This window comes from Lepeophtheirus salmonis, chromosome 1 (assembly GCF_016086655.4).
Source record: "Lepeophtheirus salmonis chromosome 1, UVic_Lsal_1.4, whole genome shotgun sequence".
Classification (NCBI taxonomy): domain Eukaryota; kingdom Metazoa; phylum Arthropoda; class Copepoda; order Siphonostomatoida; family Caligidae; genus Lepeophtheirus; species Lepeophtheirus salmonis.
This window is the reverse complement of record NC_052131.2, coordinates 50,631,374-50,654,851: the sequence shown is the minus strand read 5'-3', so window position 1 is coordinate 50,654,851 and position 23,478 is coordinate 50,631,374. Positions and strand designations below refer to the sequence as shown.

At 32.5% G+C, this 23,478-nt stretch overlaps 1 protein-coding gene across 4 annotated transcripts in view; it reads right to left on the bottom strand.

The window, feature by feature from the left end:
* Window positions 1–4,830: 4,830 nt before the first annotated feature.
* The window catches only part of Gprk1 (G protein-coupled receptor kinase 1), a 40,469-nt gene continuing 21,821 nt past the window's right edge, over window positions 4,831–23,478 (bottom strand). The window contains exons 3-4 of one of the 4 annotated variants that reach the window (XM_040727390.2): window positions 7,641–8,196; window positions 4,831–5,257 (exon numbers count right to left, since the gene is read on the bottom strand). In XM_040727390.2, the coding sequence (XP_040583324.1) occupies window positions 7,643–8,196 (554 nt within the window). In that variant the 3' untranslated portion in view covers window positions 4,831–5,257; window positions 7,641–7,642. Of the gene's footprint in view, window positions 5,258–6,201; window positions 6,395–7,640; window positions 8,197–23,478 lie in introns of those variants that run through there. The other 3 variants (XM_040727389.2, XM_040727391.2, XM_071894091.1) reach the window with 3 other exon arrangements.

The following is a 23,478-nucleotide window of genomic DNA, read 5'->3' as shown; positions in this document are numbered from 1 at the left end:
AGATTAATTATTCAGCTAAGAGAAGAAGAAGAAGAAAAAATAATGATGAAAAAATTAATGAATAATTATAAAAAATCCCTAAAAAAGATGGATCGACTGAATGTATGGAATCCAAAATATAAAAAAATGGATTGACTATATAATTCATTAATCAATGGTCAGGGGTGTCCGTAAAAGAAAGGCTGGAGAGGATGTTTAATATTTGAAATTATATTTATTTTTTCAATCTTTTTTTCTAAAAAAATTAATTTTCATTTAATAGCTATCTATTTTTTCAATTTTTTTTTCCTAAAAATTGAATACTTGCAATTATTTTTTCAAAAAAATCTAATATTTTGAAATTTTTAAATTTTTTTTCAATTTTTTTTTTCTAACTAACCCCAAGTAATACAAAATTTTTGTTTTTCAAATTTAATTGACCCACAATAATAATTTTTTCTCCATATAATACAAAAAATCTGTAAGTGAAGGGTAAAATCTGCCCGATACAAATGGGATAGAAGAACTGAGAAATTACAATAATGACCTAAAATAAGTTCATATTTGTAAGGGAAAACAAGTATTTATTAAATTTAAATGGTCAAACATATACTTATATAAAAAAAATCAGGGCTGTGAAATACATAGATCACAGTTTTCATGAAATTATTTAATGCCAATAGAAAGCCTTTTTTAAGGTATAAGTATACATTCGACTATTTGAATTTATTAAAAGGTTGTGTTTTTGTTTATTTGCTTGTTTTTTTCAATAAAAATATGACAAATGTTTAACAAAAGGCCTTATAAACTTATGTAGAGTCATTGCAGTTCTTCTAACCTAAAGCTTTAATCCAAGTAGCGAAACGAAGACCCAATAGCTGAAACACACATAATAAAAAAATTGTATGCTAAAGGTATTGTTTAGTTATTATTTTAAGATGTAATTCGGAGTATTGATGTTGTCTAATATACTTTACTTCTTGAAAAGATGCTCATTCCGAGATATGGAAGACGGATTTGGCTTAGCTAGATAAGATAGGCCTATGAAGTCTAAGTCAAATTTCGAGTCCAAGTTCCCACTTCTGACAATAATTGACCATTGTATCTTAAATTTTACATTTATTATTGTACTATTAATTATTATAATAACAATTAATTAATCATAAATGTTTAATTGAAAACTCCTCTAATCTTTGGTGGGATATTCAAAAAAGGAAAAATCCAAGAATAAAATAATTCTTCTTTCCCCACAGCAATTTATGAGCGTGAGGCGTGCTTCATCCCTTTTTTTATTTATAACTATATCCCTGTCTACGTCAGTAAGACAAGTAACTGAGTGACGTCATATGTAAGTAAAATCTTAGGAAAAAATGTTAAAACGCTTCAACATACTCAAGCCTTTCATCACCTTATTTTAATGCTTTATTCTACCCCATTTATAGCGGGCGCGCTTGAGCCCTCGCTTACAGGTTTCTAGTATCAAATGTTTTTTTAAGGAATTCTAGCAAATGCCCTCGTTTATTTCCATCTGCTCCCTCGTACAGCTGCTTGTAGCTGATCTAATGAAACGTCAGGACATTTAAGCAAATGGCCTTCAAAAAACTCTTCAAATTGTCGTAGTTGTCATCTTGATTTTCACTTTCGCTTTTTAACATCCCTAAAATGCTCACAATTAGCATACCATAATTATCGCTCCTGTTTTCTATTTGCTCATTTTTTTTCTTTACAAAAAAGGCATCCTAAACATTATGTGTACTGACTAATAAAGATAGTACAAGAAAGAAACTGTTATATAGTGATTAGAAAATATATTGAAAGAAGTTAATCTCATATATACCTACCTGTACAGTGAAAATAATAATTAGTTGGAAAATAAGAGTCTGATAATTCCTACTAACTAAAAGTATAAACGTCTTTCGTAGATAACAACAAGGCTGCCTCCAGGGGGGGAGGAAAGCCATAATAATTAATTCCTTGGAATATGAGGAAAAAGTATTATGTAACTAATAATAAAGAAAACTTGAGGTCTTTCACAAATCTACAAAAGATACATACTGATATTTCTCAGTAAGGGTTCCAGTTACTTATCGGGGTTATACACTCAAAAAGAATCTTTCATTAGAGACCGACACACAAACTTTACTTTATTATACGTCGTTACCTTGTTTGTATCACGCACTCTTTTATATGAAAAGAAACAATGGTAAAAAGTGGAAAATCAGTTGGTCAATTCTTTCAAACCATGGAATCATCAAAGGCGTACGCAGAATTGTACAGCGGACACCTCTGATCATAATTCAATAATTATTTTATTCAAAGTTGTACACAACCTGACAAGAGCCAATTCTATTTTAACCAATCAACGTTTAGAACACTGATAAGGGAAGACGAAACATCGACAGATGGCAACGAAATACACAGTGTATTTTTGTGTCAGAGAGGTTTCCTAAAAAAATAAACACAAAAAGGCCCTAAATCTGTTGGTAGCTGTGTTTAATGTATATAATTGCTGGACACTACTCCCAGATAAACACGAGATCATTTCCATTCAAATAATCAACGTTTTATGAAATGAAATAGTGGTAGTTGATGAAAAAAAGATTGTAAATTTTTATACAACATGGTGCAATCTCGTGCTAAAAAAACGAATTAAAAAACTCTCACTTCCCTTTGCTAAAATTTTATGTTTTAAATTCATATTCAAATTATAACTTACATAGTTTAATAATTAAAATATTCTCCGAGCACTCACTCTCTAAAAACAAAATCCTATAATATATCAGTGATGCACAAAGGTAAAAGGAATGGGCATTAAAAAAAAAAAAAAGCAAAAATCAACATTGTAACCCTTTACAATTTGAAAAATGTTTTGGAGGAGAGAAAGAATAATGATCTTGACGTTTCATTAGATTAGCTACAATCAGCTGTGATAAGAGAGGAAGGAAAAATAATATAAACAAGGACATTTGCTAGAATTTCTTCGATGACAATCCCCAATTATACTCTGACAATTATCATATCATTGAATCTATTTAGGAAAAGATGTTCACTACTCAGGAATTAAATAATAAAGACAACTGCTAAGAAAAATCAAATTTCTTCTTATGCTACCAATTACAAATTAACGACCCAGCTAAAAAACACATCGGATTTATATGTATGGTGATGCATAAAACATGTACTGCCGGCATGTCAAAATAAAATAAACCAAAAATGAAGATCTAATGGCGTTTCATTAGATTCATTTCAAGCAGTTGTGAGAAGGAAATAAACACAATTCCCACTCCGTGGACAGCAAGGACATATAGGCTGGAATTACTCCGATGTGGATCCTCAATTCTACTCTGAATCCAACGGGAACTTATATTTATAACTCCCGAGCATACCCTCATTATTACTCTCTGTCTTTCAGAAGTACTCGCACTAGTGATTAATTAATACTTAAATGTTCCTCATCAAGAATAATTCTAAGAGCTATAGAAAATAAAAAAGCCTTTTCAGATTACCACCTAGAAAATGCAACTCCCGCTTTTTAGGGCATACTTTTGTACACCTTTGATCATTATCGATCCCTCAATAAATGCACGTATTTTTAAGAGTGCGTAGATACAATTGTATAATCTATAAATTTTAAATCCTTTGCATTTTTTAGCGTGCCAGTTTTTTTAAGTTTTTTTATTGGCACACTTAATAGTGTTTATCGAGGAAACTAAAGTTGTTATCATTATGAAATCATTCTTGAGGAGACAACATGTAATCATAAAGTGTAATCATGAGTAGGCCTCCATAAATGACTGGGAGTAATGCTAGGGAATTGCACAAGAAGTTCTAAATCCAAGTCATTTCTTACACTTGGATTAGAATGGAGGATTCACATGAGAGTAATACTTACCTATGTCCTTGCTTCTTGATGTGGAGTGGTATTTAGATATTGTGTATTTTCTTCTTCTCATAGCTGATCAAATGAAACGTCATGACATCTAATTGATTTAAAAATGCTAAGTGAAATAAATATACATATTTATTTAAAAATAATTACGATATGTATCCTACACTAATACTATTTTAAATGTAGAAAGCTATCTTTTTATGGCAGTAATTCATTTTCTCCCTCCACAATCATAAAACAGGCAGATCATATTAACAAGGTTCTTAATTCAGGTGGACTATTGTCCCGCTCCCGCCTTTTCCTCGCGCTCTTAAACAAATCCCATCTCTAATTATAACTAAAGAGGGGATGTGTGTAAAGAAAAAAAAACAAAGTATAGCGATCAAAAAAAAAGAAAAACAGTTGATGTATCTTCTTTTTTATTGGTTATTTAATAAGTCATGGGTGTGCTAATATATGCCTCTAAAAGATCTTTGGTCTAAATTGATTTGTAAAACACACAATAAATCAAATATACATTCTGCACAAGGTTATGCCATAACGTGTGTACGACTCATGTTTGACTTCCACCACACTTTTAATATTGACGTCATAGTGAATGAGTGATTGGGTGTTTTGTCAAAATCTGTTTTTCTTGCCGAGCAGTCGGTAGGATAGATCCAATTGAAAATTCTAGGAATAGTGACATTATAGACTATGAGTGGTTGCGTATTTTCTCAAAATCTGCCCATCTTGCCCAGCAGTCGGGTCAGTACATCAGATTGAAAATTCTAGCATGTTAGATGATGGTCTAAACCTTTCATTTCTATTAACCTTTAATCCTGCACTTATGATATTTTATATGTAGAAGGTTTTCCTCTTTATTCAGTAATACAATATGTATCACTTTCGCCTTATCTTCTGGCTTTCTTTCATTAATGCCCATCTCCAAATTGTTATAATATAATTGTACACGTACTCTGTTTTCCCAATATTCAAATTGTATATAATATATTATGCTATAGAGGTGATTCAAGATAAAACAAAACAAAACAAGAAATAAAACAATATAAAATATTTATAAGAAGACAAAATAAAATAATAATTATAATATGAATAATAAAACCAACGATTTAAGATCTATATTCTTGTACTTTCTTGTTCTTGTTGAATTTCCTGACGTTTGTTTTTCAGTATATACATACATACATTAGACTGAATATATACCTATATTTACTTTTTGAAAAGGAGGAGATATCTAAATCTTTAAAAAAAAAAGGTTTCTTTTGGTAAACAAAAAAATAGTAATGAAGAAATATAATAAGTTTGAGCCAAGTTCAGAGAGGTTGCGCTTCGCCTTTTAAGATTCTAAATTTCACCATTTTTTTTGAAAAAAAATAGCATTCTTACCTGAAAATAGTTTATATAAGTCAAAAATGCGGAATTTATTATTGATTAGTAACTATTTTAGATGATGAATTAACAATTTTTTATATTAAAAAAAATGATACATGAAATGTTTCATGAAAGTGCGCGCTATATACGGTACAAGAATACTTTATTTTTATGATGTGCTCATAAGGGAAAAATCCTTTACAAGGGGAAAACTGTCGTCAAACTTTGTTAATTTAAAATAGCTTTAGTTGATAAATACTTTCTTTTGACATATATCGTAGGATTATATTTTGGGGGTGGGCTTGGTTTTAATATTAAAAAAAAAAATACAAAATATTAGAAAATTAAATTTTTTGAAAAAAAAATACAAAATGTTAGAAAATTAAATTTTTTGAAAATAAAATTCAAAATTTATATTTCAAATTATAGATTTTTTGGGGGGAAAAATTCGAAAATCCACAGTTTTTAAAATTTAATGTTGAGGAAAAAAATGAAAAATAATTTTTAAACATCCAGTGCTATTATTTAAAAATTATATTTCAAATATTAAATTTTTTGGAAAAAATTTCAAAACTATTCTCAAAAAGTTAAATTTTTTCAAATGAGAAATTTCCAAAATCCATTGCTGTTAACGAAAAAAAACTATATTAGAAAAAAATTTTAGATATGAAATCTTTTGAAAAAAAAAATTTCAAATCCACAGCTTTTTACAAAAAATAATTAAAAAATTCAACAATTATTACACTTTTGAAAAAAAAATATATATATATAAAATTTTCTAGTACAAAGCAAAATTTCCTTCATTTGGGGGGAGGGGCTACAATCCCTCCTGAGAACGACCTTGTATTTTTGTCAAAAGAACGATTTTTTGTCTAATATTGTATACAATAATTTCTTATAGGAAATGATAAAAAAGTATTGTTGTACCGGGTATAGCACGCACTATTATGAAGGTTAGAAATTTCAAATGGGTAATGTGCAATCTCTCAACATTGATCAATATTGATTTATATTTCTACGTTATAATTGTATTCACCAAGTATAACATGATTGGCCCATGTTCCCTTTAACATTTCAAGGAAAAAATAATTATTACAGAACCAATCTAATATAGTACATACATTTTCTGCAGTAATAAGAACCCTACATGGCCTATCAATATAAAAGCAGGTTGGGATCATATGATCATTTCTTATGATATTGTACACCCTTCAAAATATGATTTGCCAGTATGGGGATATATTAACTAAAATAGGTAATTTAAAATTAAAGTTGCGGTTTTTACAATCAAACCAAATCTATTTCTATGTTTAACATTGTATATTGCATTTTGGTCACACGTAAAATAAGCAGATAAAAATCCCGGCCTCCGTCCAACAAATCAAAAAAGAAACAGAGCTTAATATATTATTTTTGCTTACTGATTTATTGTCACAAATAATATGCCAGCCTGCTTTTATATTGACATGTCGTCACATGTATGTAGATATCAGAATACTCGTTCACAAACACTTTGTCGAAAAATTGATTCCCGAATGTCATTTTGCCGAAAAAATAATAAATATATTTGATGATGAGCCACACTGCAATTCCAATTCATGTTAAAGAGAGGCAAATATTCTATTATTTGCATCTTTTTGCAATGGTTGATGAATTACTAATTGATTCATTTCGCGATGAGGTAACTGCAGCAGTTAGGTAAAAAAAAGTTGTTGACAACCGTCCGTTAATGGGGCATGAGCGTTGTTTACGTATGTATTTCTAAACAAAGCGACAGAGAGTGGCGCCGTCTTGCGACAAAATACAATAACTCCATGAATTGAAATGTTTTTTTTTAAATATAAAATATAGATGTATGTTACTGAATATAAGAGCGCTGTGAAAATCATTCTCAGCAAGTGACATTTATTTAAAACAAGGCCAGGCCACCTTGCGGATTATATAAATTAATTAATTTGCTATTGTCCTATATAATAAATAAATTAGAAAGGCAAAAAAAAAAAAAAGTTGAAAGAAGGGAAAATGTCAATTGATGAATGATTGATATTCAATGGACAAATCGAATGAATCAATTGGAGCTCTTATGTCTTGGGGGAATTCCTGATGTACATTCTTCTTTCCTGAAGTCGTCTCAGACAACAATTAATATCAAATATAATTATTTTTGTTCGGCAAAGTGCCCGTTGGGGAAAAAGGTTTTCTGGTACAAAGTGTCATAGAAACCAGAATAATGATTGTTACAAGAAAGAGAGAGAGAGAGAGATTCACACCCTCAGTATATATATATACGAACAACATGTTTGAAATTACATATCAATAATAATAATAGTGTTATTATCCGCCATTAATTAATTATAGGACATTAAATAATAATAATTATGAAACAATCAATTGGCACCACTATGTATTACTATTGGAGTTGTTATCCGCAGAAGTACCATATATCTTCCCAGCTTTTTTAGCTAGACTAGAAAGGAGTTCATGTGAGCATTTAAGAGTTGACCGTAGGGATGCTGACCATTCCTTGAGTCCGATTTCGTCAGGATTAGTAAGAACGACTTTTCCGTCACGTGTGCGGAGCACTATACATTGTTCATTTTTGACTTGAATTAAATCCGTATTGATTTCCTCAATCTGGTCCATGAAAATCAATTCCGGCTTGTTATTCTCTGAATAAAGCTCAATTCGATTTGGATATAGTTTAGCATAGCGAGTTTGCCAAGCAGTTCCAAAGGGACCACCCTGTTTCTTGACGTATCCGTGCAAAATGCAGTCTGAATCCTTTTCATCCAATCCAAACTTTTTCTGTTTGGATTTCTTTTTGGACTCCGTCTTGTCGCAATCGTGATTGATGGTATCAAATACGGTGTCTGCAACTTCACTTTGCCAACGCTCAGATATGACTAGAGGGAAATTTTTATAAAGCTCTTGATCCGCATCTGTTAATTTAATACCTGAAAAATAAAAAATAGGACAGATTAAGTACTATAATATTTTTAATGTATAAGATACATCATCCGAATCAACAAAAAGCTAACTTAAACGTTTATTATCCTTCCAGCATATCTTTTATTTTCTTCACTCCTAGCTAGGATTAAAGAATATTATAAAAAAAAACACAAGAAAATAATAAATGATCGCAAGAACGTATACTACTTATACAGATAAAATACATAGAGAGAAAAAAATGGTTGACCAAAACATTCGAATTGAATAATTATATATTTTAAAAACAGAGGTTGTTTCAAAGATGTTTTTTTTAACGTTTGATTTTAATAATATCCGTATTGATTTCCTCAATATGTATATATGTAAGTTTCAGTAAGTATATAGTAAAAGATGGTCTGTTCTAATCTGTTTTCTCCCCAGCGTATTAAGTTCCTCAAACAATACTTGATAAGTAGTTCCGTGACGCATAAAGCGCCATAAATATATACTTCTTGTACAGCAAACTTTTGTACAGGGTTCAACAGCCAGGATGCCATTTATCTAGCCTATTTGGCTACCTTTAATCATACTTTCAATACTACATTTACACAGGGAATTTAGGATTTCAAATCATAAGTATTAACTTCTACGTCAAATATAAATTGAAAATAATTATTATGGGTAATTTTCTATGGAACATGAATTTACAAATTAAATTTTTGGTTGTACTTGTTATTAAGTATTCACGAGAATAAGTTTTCCGAGCGTTGCCCGGGACTTTTATTAATTAAAATTAATTCTGAACTCTTCTGCTACATCTAAACAAGAAATAAAGATCATAAAATTATGAGATATTGTTTGTATCTTTGCAGTTTGCACACTTTTTTTTATATAAATGTTTGGAGAAGAAAAAATAACGAACTGTTGTTCACTCATCTTTTGTAGTATTGTCAACAATCCTTTGTCTTATTCTCTCTCTTTTCTTCTTCTCTAAATCTGATAATCTCCTTTTTTTAAGTATGGAAAGATACTTACCAACATGCAGCCAGAATAATTCTTATTATAATTTGTTAAATGGAGTTGCACTGATTATGTATAAATAAACATTACAGTATTACAATTACTCCATCTAACCTAGGAATCTTTAGGTGAAATTCATATTCATAAAGAATATTTCTTTCTCTAGGAATCACGGAGGCGCGAACGTTCACACATCAAGTTCAAGAGAATAACTCCCGAGCTAAAATTTTAAGGTCTTTTTTGTTATATATCAAATAGTCGATTGTTAGTCAACAAGTTCGTTTAAAGAAAAAGGTCATTTTAAGGGCGCAAAACCTTGAAGGCCAAATTAAATAATACCAAAACTATCTTTTGACCCTCAACAACATTCTTGAAAACTATCTTTGATTCCCAGACACACATACAAACACATAAAATATACGGTGAAGTAAAAAGTTATGAGCGTTTTAAAATTCAAAATGTTCAGACTTTAATGGACCACCCGGTAATGTAAGACTTTTTAAAGGAAATTCTTTCTTCCATACAGAATATATTATTAGAGTATTGGATATTAGAAAAGTTCAATAAAAAACATTCATCATATAAGTACCTACCTAGGAGGTTTATATGACGTACATTGTTCAATGTACGTCCCACCCGTATGATGTACAAATATAATAATAATATTTGATAGTTACATAATAACGAATATTCTTATATTATTTTAGTTTATTAATGCAACAAACCACCAGCTACTGTTTTGATTGACAATTAAATAAACTGCAGCCCCCCTTCTCCTCTCCACACCAGCACATACTCACAATATTTCCAACACCCTGCTGTTTCTATTATGAAAGTGAGTTACCATATAGATCATTAGGTCCGTAAATCCTAAACATTCCTTAGGGATCGTATTTTCATGCTGTTGATGGCAACCTAAACAGTGTTTTTATTCAAAGTGACAATTTTTGCTTGACACATATAATTTAAGGGTGATAAATACAAAACTTATTTGATTTAGCGGGACTAAGGCCACTCCAACCCACCCTCTGTGGACACCCCTAACACTTTTTGCATGCTAAGCTATTCGTCAGTCAAAAAATTATATTTGATAAAGGAATATTGAAAATTATTTTTCCTTTCTCTAATTAGTAATAATAAGATTCATATTCTTAACCGGCTCGGATGAAACAGCTTTATTCTCCTAGTGGGCACGAAACTTTTCGAATCTGAATATAAAGCATTAGTTTTGAAAATTTACATGCTTTAATATTATGAACAAAGAAAAAGGGGAGAAACCTAAGGTTAATAGAAATACAAGGTTATACCATAAACCGTGTACGACTGATATTTTGACATCAGCACGCTTTTTATTATTGACGTCATAGTGAATGAGTGATTGCTTGTTTTGTCAAAATCTGTTTTCCTTGCCGAGCAGTCGGTAGGATAGATCAAATTGAAAATTCTAGTAATAGGGGTAATCCCAATTACATGATGTTCTAAACCTTGTATTTCTATTAACCTTGGGGAGAAACATAATTTCTGACGAGTTACGAGAAAAATGCATGCATTTTAGACACACGAGCCGAATTTTTGCTTTATTTTTTTTCCATAAAACTCGGATACCAATTAACGAGCTTTGCTCATTACACATCCCTACTCTTATCCTTATTTTTCCATTCTTGAGAAGAGAACATCCAAGCATTAAGTCCATGTGAAGATGAATGCTGGAGAGTTACGCTCAGGATATACTGGGGGTTATAATTATTGTTGTATCAAATATGACCAAAGGGAGTACGGTAATTTTTTTTCTGGTTTGTAATCGGAATTTGGTTTTTTATTTTCATAGCTGCTGTCAATATTATCTCATTCTTGGTCTTGAAAGGGGAAGACTAGTGTGTGTGCTCATAAAAGATGGAAAAAACACCTAAGATTTGTAAGGGAGTAATACCTAGTAAGTATTTAGGGCATGTTAAAAAAAAAGAAACCGAAAATCAACGTGGTAAGTCCTACAATTTGAAGAGTGTTTTTGGAGGAAAACAGCTTATTGGTCATGACGTTTCATTAGATCAGTTAAATATTAACTGTGACTAAAAAAGGTTGTACACAACAATTCACTCTCTTTTATATATGTGTTGTATACAAGTTGTGATTTTGTACAAGTTGCAACTTGTATAAGTAAACTGTAAAAGTTGCAACCAAATCATAAGAAGACTGATTTTAAATGAAGGATTTACATTGCTCGGTATGAGAAGAATGCAATAACTGAATATTCCATGGATGATCCCTGTATTAATTGTGTAAATTTTGGCTATTTTAATACTTACAAAAATGGGTACTCACTCGGTGGAGCACAAACCTCCACCCTTGATCATTTACCCTAAATCTTTATTAAACCTACTTAAAAACACCAATTTGAGCTCTGTGCCTCAATATGTTCACAAGTTATGGTCGTTTATGTATTTGTAACGTTTAGAGCTCGCTTGGTCATTGACTTTGACTTCTCAAATTTAATGACCTCTATCTGTGACCATAGTTAATCTTCTTACCAAGTTGGATCAAAATCAATCTGTAACTTTTGCCGTAGTCCTGGTTAGTGTTGCGTGAGTCCATATTTATTCAGTCCAGTCCAGCTCATTCCATTCTTAAGACCGGTCCTTAAGACTGTCTGTCCTTTGGACGGTCAGTACTAGAAATGATTAAAAAATTATTGAGGTCATCAAGGACAGAACTATATATGTTTTAGGACTGAACTGGACTGCAGTCTTCCGTACTAAATAAGGATTAACACAAAATTAATCCTGGTGACCAACATACAAACAAACAGAGGCAAAAACATAACAACGTCGATGGTGGAAGAAATTACGTAAGTACTGTGGGATCCATTGAAATCTGAACACTTATTAATTTAATAATTAATGAAGGTTGAGTGATTGAAATTAATTCATATTTCATATTAAAGCATACACAATCAGTTACAAAACAAAGTGAATTTGAGCTCTCTATCTTACGCACAAGCAGAGAAAATGACACTTGAACGTGATCGTCGAATTTTCATTCAGGTACTCCAAGCAGTTGGGCGTTACCAGGACCACAGTCTACGCCGCCAGCAAGTACAAAACGTTGGAGAGGGAGAAGGGCTCTGTCCAAAAGGTCAAACTGTATCCAGAAAAGTTTAAGAAAATAGGTCAGGCCAATCGCCTCAAGTACATGAGCGCCCCTACAAGATATCTCGGGCATTCACACCAGACACACCAAAGATCTACCAAAAAGGTTGGTGGAGACACTTTGGACAGCAGCAATGAAAGAAACCCATCTCCTCCGTTGCAAGACTCTTTTGGATGAGTCATTTGAGTTATTTTGAACTCTTTTTGACAATTTTGGCCTTTACAGCCCAGATGTCAACCCCCTTGACCACACCTCTTTGAAACATGTCGAGAGGAAGACCTGCAGTGCCCATCATTCAAACACCGAGGCCCTCAAAGCCACTGTCAGCCAAGAGTGAGACACCATGACAGAGGACTACATCCGTAATGAGTACCAGGTCTTCGAACACCGCCTGGAAGCCATCATTGCCGCGAAGGGCTGCTGCATAAACAATTTAGAGAGCTCAGACAAATATTAATTAGAGAATTAATTTTTTTTGAAATTCTATTGTTAAATTATATCCTGTTTAAGTTTAAAATTCATAGTGTTTAGATTTTAATGGACCACTCGGTATAACAGTTCTGTGGCACATTATAAAGTTCAACTGCTCACAGTTAGACTACTCATAAATATGGATCAAAATGAAATGACTTTATCAATGAATAATAGTCTGTAGTTAGATGAGCAATGTTTCAATTAAATAATGCATCTGTAGACGAAGAAATTGGAACTTGTACAATTTACTCATGAACAAGTTCCAACTTGCACATAAATATTTTTTTTTTAAAAAGGGAAAAGTTATGAAACATTAGCGTTTTTTTATGTTTTTTTTGGACCATCTAAGAAATATTTTTTTAAAGTAGTATAGTTACCTATTAAATAAAAGAGGGAAGTGAATTAAAACAATCATATTATAAATGTATTAAGAATTAAAAATATTTTTTTTAGTTTCATCTACTTATTTTATGTCCTCAGAATATTAATAGATAAGAAAGTATTTTTAATTCCTAAGGATATTAATTGTGTGATTGTTTTATTTCAATTCCTTCCTTCATTTCATAACTATTCTTCTCTAAAAAATGTATTTGTATAATTCTTGTCTCTAAATATGTTTCAAGGCAGGAAAAGGTTGATAAAGGCTCCGGCAAAGACACTAAGCAGGTTAAATACCACTGCCAAGACTTTATAGAGCATTTAAAGTACTTCAAAATTTCCCTTGTTTTCAACTTGTGTTTTTGAAGAAGCCTTTATGAGCCCGTGGTTTATTTTGAAGTATTTAGAGGGGCCTAATTAATTTTTGAAGTGTTGGCAGTGATTTTTCACCTGCTTGGTGGCCTACTGTACTCTTAATCAACCCATTGGTCCGGTCTTTATTTTGACGTATTTGGAGGGAGCTTAAAATATTTGTGAAGTGTTGGGCGGTGGTTTTTAACCTGCTTGGCGGCCTTGCCGTACTCTTAATTAACGAACAAGATTTATTTTGGAGCTTTCGGAAGGGGCTTAAATGCTTTGTGAGGTGATGGCAGTAATATTTAATCTGCATGTTGTTCAAATAATGCATCTCAATCTTTAAATAAACCTCATATTAAAACTATAAACTGTTGTTTTCATTGTCAGTGGACAAACTACCAACATCGGCAAGGGATCTCATTTTCTCCTAACCCGAACTCAGCTCCACACATAACTCAAAAGTTGTAACCCAACTCAAAACTATAATTACATGATGTGTACTTTCGACTAGAATGGCAAAAGAGACTCTACCAAGGACATAATTTCAAATTAAACAAACAATTTGTATAAATAAATAATTAATTAAATCGTTGGTGCTCTCAATCTTTTAGATTGAGAGTTGTAGTACATGCAATGAAATGATCTACTTTTTCTGCCCCCCCCCCTCCCCCTTCGTCAACTTCTTCAAGTAGGGAGAAAAAAAATATTCAATACTTCAAATAAATTAATTATCATGCATTATTTTCTCCTAAGCAAACAATCCATCAGATCTCATCATACTGAGCCTTTATTCACTTTTAATGTAATTAATCAAACAATAGGACTGTCTATTTAGGACATGAGCAAACAAGTAGCTTGTTGTATAAAAACAAGGGCGCATGCTGAGAATAATTTTATAATATACACCTTCTATATAAGTAACATACACCTATATTTCATACCAGCGGTAGTAAATTCGGATTGTCGAGAGTTATTAGGCGTCAACCAACAGACAAACTTTGTTTAATCATATATACACAGTGCTTCTCAAATGGGGATGCGCGTACCCCAAGGGTACATGGAGCCACTCCAGGGGATACTTAGATTTTGAAAGAATATTTTACAAGTGGTAGGCTGGAAGGACTATAGCCCCCCTCCTAATTAAATTATTTTTTTGTTTTTAATTAACAAATCCTCTGAGTTACACCTCTATTATGTGCACACACAAATGTTGAATCCCGTTTTGTATTAATGAAAGAAAGATAATAGCAGCTTGAGATTTTTTTTTTAAATTAAATATTACGTGTAGAACACTTTACTTTAATACTTTTTTATACTTAAGCCTAGAGACTAAAGTACTTTCCGCTTTAGCTACACATGTGTTTTTGTTGTTTTTTTTGCTCAAAATGAGTCCTCAACTCATATTTGACGGTTAAAGACCTTATTTTTGTACAACAACAAAAAAAAAAGATAAAGAAGAGTCTTATGGTACTACTGAATTAAAACCATTGTTAGTAAAAACTCTCTGTTACATGATTTTAAAGGTAGAAATTGAATGACTGGTATTTGAGGAGAACCTTCAACGTTTAAATTAGCATTAGTGCAGGGGAAATAATTTAATTATAATTCAATTCATATATATTTGTATTTTATTATACATTTTTAAAACAATTTACACCAAAGATGGTGGATAATTCTTGCTTCAGAGGGATGAGAGCAGAAGCATCAATCGTTTTTCTTTTTCTAAACGCTATACTAAGTTTTTTATAACACAAATGACATCCTTGTGTATAGTATAGAGTTGACCTATAATGCCTGGGAGATTTTATTCATTTTGAGATACAGTTTTTATACAAGTCTATATACAATGTATATAGAATGAAAAAAAGCTGTATATATACAGCTTTTTTTTTTCATTTCTTTTTTTAATATGACGCACATACTTAATTGTATTGTTATTTTTAGAAGTATCTACACTCAAATACATATATATATGTATACATAAAAATATAAATGCAGACAAACTTTGTTTTTTTTAATATAGAATAATAAATAATATTATCATCCATGGAGTTGTATCATTTTGCAGCAAGACAGCGCCAACAAACAGAGGTCGCTTTGTTTACAAACTTATATGAGTATACAACGCTCATAATTTATTATAATTAAAACCGTAGAAAGATTTTTTTAATAAATTGATACCCGATATATGTAGATCCAATGATGGAGAAGACGCGGCCAATGGTATTTATAACGGTTGGTGAGTTAGTCAGTGGGGATTCCTTTATCGGACACAAATATTAGAGAAGAATAATATACTTGGTACTTTTTGACCCACTTGGGAAATTGCTTTAGAGTGGTATCCAGGGATACAAATTAGGGATGGGACGATTAATCCGAAACGGATATTTTTTTCTGAAATAGGAACGGGATCGATATTGGGAAAATAATTTTTTATTTGGGATTCCAGCTCTTATTTATTACTAGTATTTAATTATTTGTGACTTTTCCAAGTTGTGGGAAAAATACCCCGCCCCCTCTCCCCCAAAAAATTTTTTTTAGGAATATCTGCTTTTTACTACAAAATTTAATATTTGAAATTTAATTGAATTTTTCAAAAATAAACTTAAAAAAATTAAATTTTCTATAAAAAACCTACTTATTCTTGAAATTTTTCTCCAACAAATATAAAATTTGATTTTTTTTTCATAAAATTCTAAGTTCAAAAATTATACTTATTCGAATTTCTCTTTCAAAAATTCCCAAGCATTCAAAAAATATTAATTATAAAAATTTAATTTTTTTTTTTCCGAAAAAATTAATTTTATGGAAAACAGGGGTGTGAACTATTTTTCCAAACAATTTAATATTTGTAATTTTTTTTATATTTTGTGAGAAGACATGGATTTAGGAAATTTTTTTGAGTAAAATTTTAATTGTTTGTGAATGGCAGATAATTTTTAAAATATTTTTTTTGTGAACAGCTGTTGGATTTTGAAATTTTCATCCAAAAAAATTAATTTTTTGAGAATAGTTATGGGTTTTTGAAAATTTTTAATATCAAATTGTATATTTGTAATTTAATTTTCCAATTTTCATTTTTTTTTTCAAAAAAAATTACGAAAACCTAATCCCTTCTTGAAATATTATCCTGTGGTCCCCCCTGATCGCATAATGTAATTTTTCCACTATTTTTAAAATAATAAAGAATTGGCAACAGATTTTTTTTTTTTGAGGGGGGGGGAAATATTTAAGTATTTATCTTTATTTATTATGAAGAAATAATACATTTTAAGCATGTAAATTATCATTTCGAATAGTAAGCGTTTTTTTTCTGGTGCCTCTTTTTTTTTAATTACACAATACAATCTGGGCAGCAACCAAAAAATAATGAAGTAGTAAAGGTAGGTGACCGCATCTATCATGGATGAACACACAATTTATTGTTGAGTGCATTAAATAGTATAGTTAGGGATATGAATATTGCCTAAATTGTGGTGAGCGAAAATTTTATTTAAAAAAACTATATGTTGGTAAGAGAAAAATATGAAGTTTCTTATTGATTATATATTTCAACATATCAGCAACCAATTAGCACTCAAGTTTAAATTGTGGCCATGATAAGTTGGGAAAATCTTTAAAGGCTTATAACGAACGAACTAGATGGGTGTAGAACCCTTTTCTTTTTTGAAAGCTACATTTAATGACATTAAATTATTCACCTTTGGGATCCAGCCTAGCCATCATACTGGTTCGGGTTTTGCACTATTAATTTGCATTCCCTGGATAAATAAAGTAGCCCAGGGAAGAAATTACACCTTCCAATAATACAGTACACCGGATCACAAGGCCAAAAGCGTCCTCACTTTTGGAACCCGGATTTTTGGTCTGTAAACAGCCATACCTGACCCCATGCAATTTCTATCCCTGGAAGAGGATCTAGGACAGGAGAAGGCAACTTTTAAGACATGGAGTGCCAACTTCAATATTTCTAATCAATGAGTTTACCACGATCAACAGTAATGGTAAAAAATACACACAAACTCCGGGAATATGTTCTAATTTGCGCGTGCCAGAGGTTGCCGACCCCTGATCTAGCATGATGTATGCCCCATGTATAATTCGTCTGTGGAAGCCCTGAAAAAGTGCATTCCAAGTACAATGACAAAGCAGTATCTGCAAGAGTTTGCCCAGGCCTGCCAAAGATCATTATAAATAATTGAATGGCACTAAATGTTGCTTCAAATTATAGAAAAATAATTTTTCAATCACCATCTAGTTCGTTCGTTTTCCCAATTTATCTGAACCACACTGTATAGTGATATCCTTCAACAGATATGTTGTCTCTCAAGTTACCCCTCTTTTTATGACATTCTATTGAAGAGGTTCTGTGACTTGAAATGTAATGTCTCTTATATAGGGGAGAAAAAATGCCACAAGTTATCTCCGTGCTTCCAAATTTTATACATAATGCAATTTGACTCCTAGAAACATTGCACATTTTATATCACATTTAACTATTTATTATGAACGGGGTAATTATTGAGGTGTACATATTATAATGAGATATCCTTAGAAGTAGATGTCTATTGGCCCGTTTCAATTTTAACCACGTATATCACGGTGTTACTTCGTTAACCTAAAAATATACAGCATATTTTGTTGTCAATGGTGAATGTTTCGGCTTCTTTTTTTCCAATCAATGTACTCGACGTTAATTGGTTGAATTATAATTAGCTATTACTAAGCTGAAAATATTAATTCCCAATAATTAAATAAACAATAGTTTCATATTTGGAAGAATTGCAAAACTATCTATTGATTTTGGGTCTTTTCTCATTGTCTTTTCGGGGAAGGTTGCGTGGTACAATAACAACGTGGTATGCGTAGAGTTGTATAAAATATGACGGTTCAGTATGTAAAAATAAAAGTAACCAAAAAGTGAGATGGCAACGACAATTTAAAGAATGTTTGAAAGAAGAGCAGCAACATTGATGTCATGAAGTTTTAGGCAGGAATTACTCTGTTGTTGATTCTCAATTTTAGATCCGAGGACTTACACTTCGTGGACTACGAACGAAATTGTTCTACCTTGAATATTTAATTTACGGAATGAAGCCTGGAAAATCCATTCTTTCATTATGAATAATGGTGTTGATAAAATAAAATGGATCGAAGAAATTCATTGACACAGTTTGAATTTCTCTTTTTTCTTAAGTACTAACATTAAAATATTAGACTTCTAGGATGACATACCTAAATTAATAAAGCAAGCCTGTCTATCTTTCTCTATGTATATATGAAAACGAGTCACACGGTTAATTGTAAATAGTGCTCCATGGTAGTAGATCAAAACATCAACAAACACAGCGTCGAACGACAAAATGTCGATCAGACAAAACGTATACCGAAGTATATTACATTTCAAAATATGAAAAACAGTCTACGATATTTCACTCCAGACATTTCCCGCCGCTACCCCTACATAAACATACAATAAGGAACTCTCACAAATCCCAATTGATACCTCAAAATTTAGGATTATTTCGGGTACCATAGGGCTCCAAAATAAGATGAAACCCACTGCTGTTAATTAAATTACTTTTAAAGAAGGTCCCTCTCTCAACACCTCAATTTATTCCACGAAAATTAATATTTAAAACGTTAATATGCATTAAATATTCTGATTTATTCTATATATAAAATAGGAAATGTAAAATTATAAGTAACATCCCCCCACATTTCCAACAATAATGGGCCTTCAACACCCCCCCCCCAATGAATACTCCAAAAGTTAAGATGATGAGTTAGGATATCGCCGGGGTCCCAAAAAGGGATGACATCCACCACCGTTAGATAAGTTACCTTCAAAGGCCAATCCCGACACCTCAATTTATATACAGGAAGTTTGGGGCTGCTTTGGGGTACCTGCCGTTCACAATGGCGATTAAATTAGAAACCTCAAATTTCGGGGCCCCTTCAGGGTGTCAATTGGGGGGGGGTAATGTAAAGTAGTGGCTGTAAGTTTCATCTCATTTTAGGCCTTGGTGGCATCCCAATACAGCCTCAACATTTGGGGAGTAGGGCTTCCTACTGGTTGCTTAAATATTGGCAGTGGGTTTCATCTCATTTTGGGTCCAGACCGTAACCGAAAACAGTCCTAACATAAAAATTGTATAGGGGGGTCGGGAGGGGCCCTTACTGGTAATTTATATAGGAGCAGTGGTCGTGGGGGTATGTCTCAGCCGGGAAATGTCTGAATGGGATATATCGCAACACCATGAGAAGGAGGCCATTATTTTATATTTCCGTTGATTCTATACGCCATTTTGTACGGGCACAGTGCTCCATGATGTATACCATCAGTATATTTTAATTTAAGAAAAATAAGTTAGTCGTATTTATGAAATATTGCAGGCATGTACATACATGTCGCATCGAATATGCATCACTGCTTAGGTATATCAAAATTCATACACATTTCCAGTATATGTTTAAATGAATTTTCTTTCTTTTGATGCGTGAGCGCTAAATAGACATAACTATTCTCCAATCATATTCAGTTTTGTCAGCTAAATCTGATGAGCACCCTTTTATTAAGATAGATTCCAGGGTTGCCAAGACATTTCCGTATATGTTGTTTATAAGTTTCAAATTGGTCAAGTAACAATTTCTGGGATTAAATTTAATTCAACATCCCTCATTTTTGACTTACAAATAAGAGAGGAAAGGATATTTCATGTAGGAAAAGTAGACCGAGTCGAAAGATTTGGGCTCTGTCCAAGTGTCCATTTTAGTTCAAATCATAGTTGAAAAGTGTACTCATTTCCATGGAACACTCGGTATTGGATGAGGACCCTTTTCCCTCCAGATTAATATGAAAACTCAATTGCATTCCGTCCCTAGGGCAATATTACAACATTTAAGTTAGTTTTAAGTATAAGTGCGTAGAACGTTTAACCCCCAAATAAAACAGGTTCCTTGGTGGAAATGTTTTCCTTGAATGAGAAAACCTTCAGCAAATATACCTAAATTAATTAATATTATGAGTAAGAACAACAATAATTATCCTTATTATGCAATTATTTTTTTTTTGAGTAATGAATTCCTCCCCCCTTCACCAATAAGAGGCACATCGCATCATCACATGATGAAGAAATAATACAATATGAGAGTCACAAATAACAAATTACATGTATGTAGTCGGTAGAAAGCTATATTTTTATTATACCTTCTCCCCCTCCCCAAATATTAATATTAATGATAATTACATCAAACAAGTGTCGTAATCATTTGATATTTATGTTCCTTTCATCAAAGTTTGTGAGTACATTAATTATGTACATAGATAGGGGGAGACCGATGAAATAGTAAAACGGTAAAAAGTCTAGATCCATATCTGCCCTACCACCATAAAAGGATACTAGTAGTAACAATTTGAGTGAAATTGAATTAGTTATAGGCGGGGGCACAAGCTATCTATTATACGATGCCGAAAGCCCGAGCAAGGCTTTGACACTTGATCCCTTGGCAAATCCTAGAATTCCTTCGTAATCCGACTGATAAGTTTGTCTTTGGTGTGGGGTGTAATTGGTTTGTTGTTCCATCACACTTCACAAAAAAAAAATCCCATTCAAATCCGACGCGTTTGGAGTGCAAAAGTATGGCAAGATGAATTCTTCAAAACTGACTTGAAGCCATTTGATACTTTTTTTTCGAGATTTGGCAAGGAACCGAGTTCTGTTGCCATATGTAAGGCCTCCCATTGGCAAGCATGTCTATCTAGGGATTTACTTTGGTCTCTAGCACGGTGAAGTAGGCATCTGTGTTGATCCTGAGGCCTTGGAGGCACATGAGAGGGCATGACGTGGCATTTGGAGCTAACCACACCAAACACCATGACGTGGGCTGGGAACTTTGTTTACCTAACGATAGGACATCCTTGCGGTAGAAGGCCAACCAAGTATTCTTTTAGTCATACATGTAAATCCGGTGTGCTTTTTAGCTGACCCATTAATTTTTAATTGGTAATATACAGAAGGAATTATCATTTTCTTAGCTGTTGAAATTATTATTCAATTCCGTAGTAGTTAACATCCTTTCCTAAATAGATTGAATTGTATTCCAGACCTGTTTGAAGGTTCGTGTGTGCTCAAAAAAAGACGGAGCATAACCCTGTGGATTTGCTGCGGTGATATAATAATAAGTCCTTGTTAGACTCAGAGAAGAATAGGGGATAGACATCTGTGTAATTCTAGCAAATGTCTTTATTTAATTCCTTTTCTCCTTCCAACATTGCCAGAGCCGATTGTAGCTGATTAATGAAACGTCGTGATCATTATTCTTTCTCTCCTCCAAAACATTCTTCAAATTGTTAGGACTATCATGATGATTTTCGGTTTCTTTTTTGTTTTTTAACATGCCCATTCAACAATGGATTTTCACCTTTGGTTCTAGTAGTTAGCCTTCTGGTGCGGATGTTTGAGTCTTTGGACGGCTTTCTCCGTCTGCACACCACTCAACAGACTGCCGTTTTGATTCTGGAGTGAAGTGGCGAGTTCATGTTTCATCCATTGTGACGAACCGACGCAAAAACTCATTCTTATTTCGCGGCATAAAAAACGAAGGCAATTTTTAAAAAGCATTGAATTACTTTTTCCTCAGCCTAACAAGAGACCTTACGACCTTACGTGAGATATATAACATACTTTTTTATAACAAGAATTGAGGAATACTGTAAATATTTTAAGATCCGTAAACTTCTAGCAACCAAAGCTGGTGTCGGTCTTAGATCTTTTCGGATAATACAATACCCGGGTCCAAGGCCCATCCTATCTCTAGCAATGAGTGAAAAGTAGTACTTGATGTATTTCATCCGACAATGTATATTTTGCAATATCCAGGGTAAATACTCAATTATCGTTAGCAAGTCATTATTAATGACTCACGTCTGTCTCATTTCTACACAAGTTTATTTTATATATGCACACCAATCATTATATTTTTAGGTGACAGTTTTATGATAGTGATAGTATTTAGATACTATATTAATATAGTAATGTTTGTTTGGATGTTTGCCATACATTCATTTTTGAGTGTCTCCTTAATATCTACTGCGTGAATACTTGATCTAAGAAATAACCATCTAGCAACGAGTGTGTGGCTCAAGCATTGCGTGTCATATACAAAAAGAAAAAAAGTACATATACCCCATGTTCCAAAAAAAAAAAAGCAACCCTTATTAATAATGACACCAGAACTATTTTATGAAGTACTTAATAATTTTATTTATTTATTTCCAAAATTGTTACATGACTCAAAAATAATTGGCTTATACGAGTAGTATGACAACCCTCAGCATTAATGACGGACTCCAACCTCCTTCTGAAGCCTTGGATCACCTCAATGATATAGTCTTCTGGCATTGTATTCCAGGCTGAGATGATGAATGCTGTTGAGCTGTGTGATGTGTTGCAGGCAACTCCCTCAACCTGAGCCTATATGTTGTAGTACAATAGGTTCAGGTAAGGGGAGCTGGGAGGTCACATGTCCTTGGACCAAAAGGAGGCTGTATTTTTGGAGAGCCAATCCGGGCTTTTTTTTAAAGCTATGTGGCATGGAGTACCATCCTGTTGGTACATTTGACATATGACACATCTCCGAATACCTCATCAATCCAGGGTTGACATGTGTTCTAAGATATTGATGTAATGGAGTGCATCGATTTTTCATGTTTACGGATAAAAATCGGAGGATATTTTTTCCTCCCCATTTGAAGCTAAGACACCCTACCCTGGGCCATTACAAAAGTAGAATGTTTGGTGTTAAATGTATACTTAACAAGGTCGGGATGTCAGTAGGCTTTTTGTCACAGATGTATCGATCCATACGGGAGTTTCAAACCCGATCTATCCTAAAAAGTTTTTCATCAGATAACAAAATTGTTGGCGTTC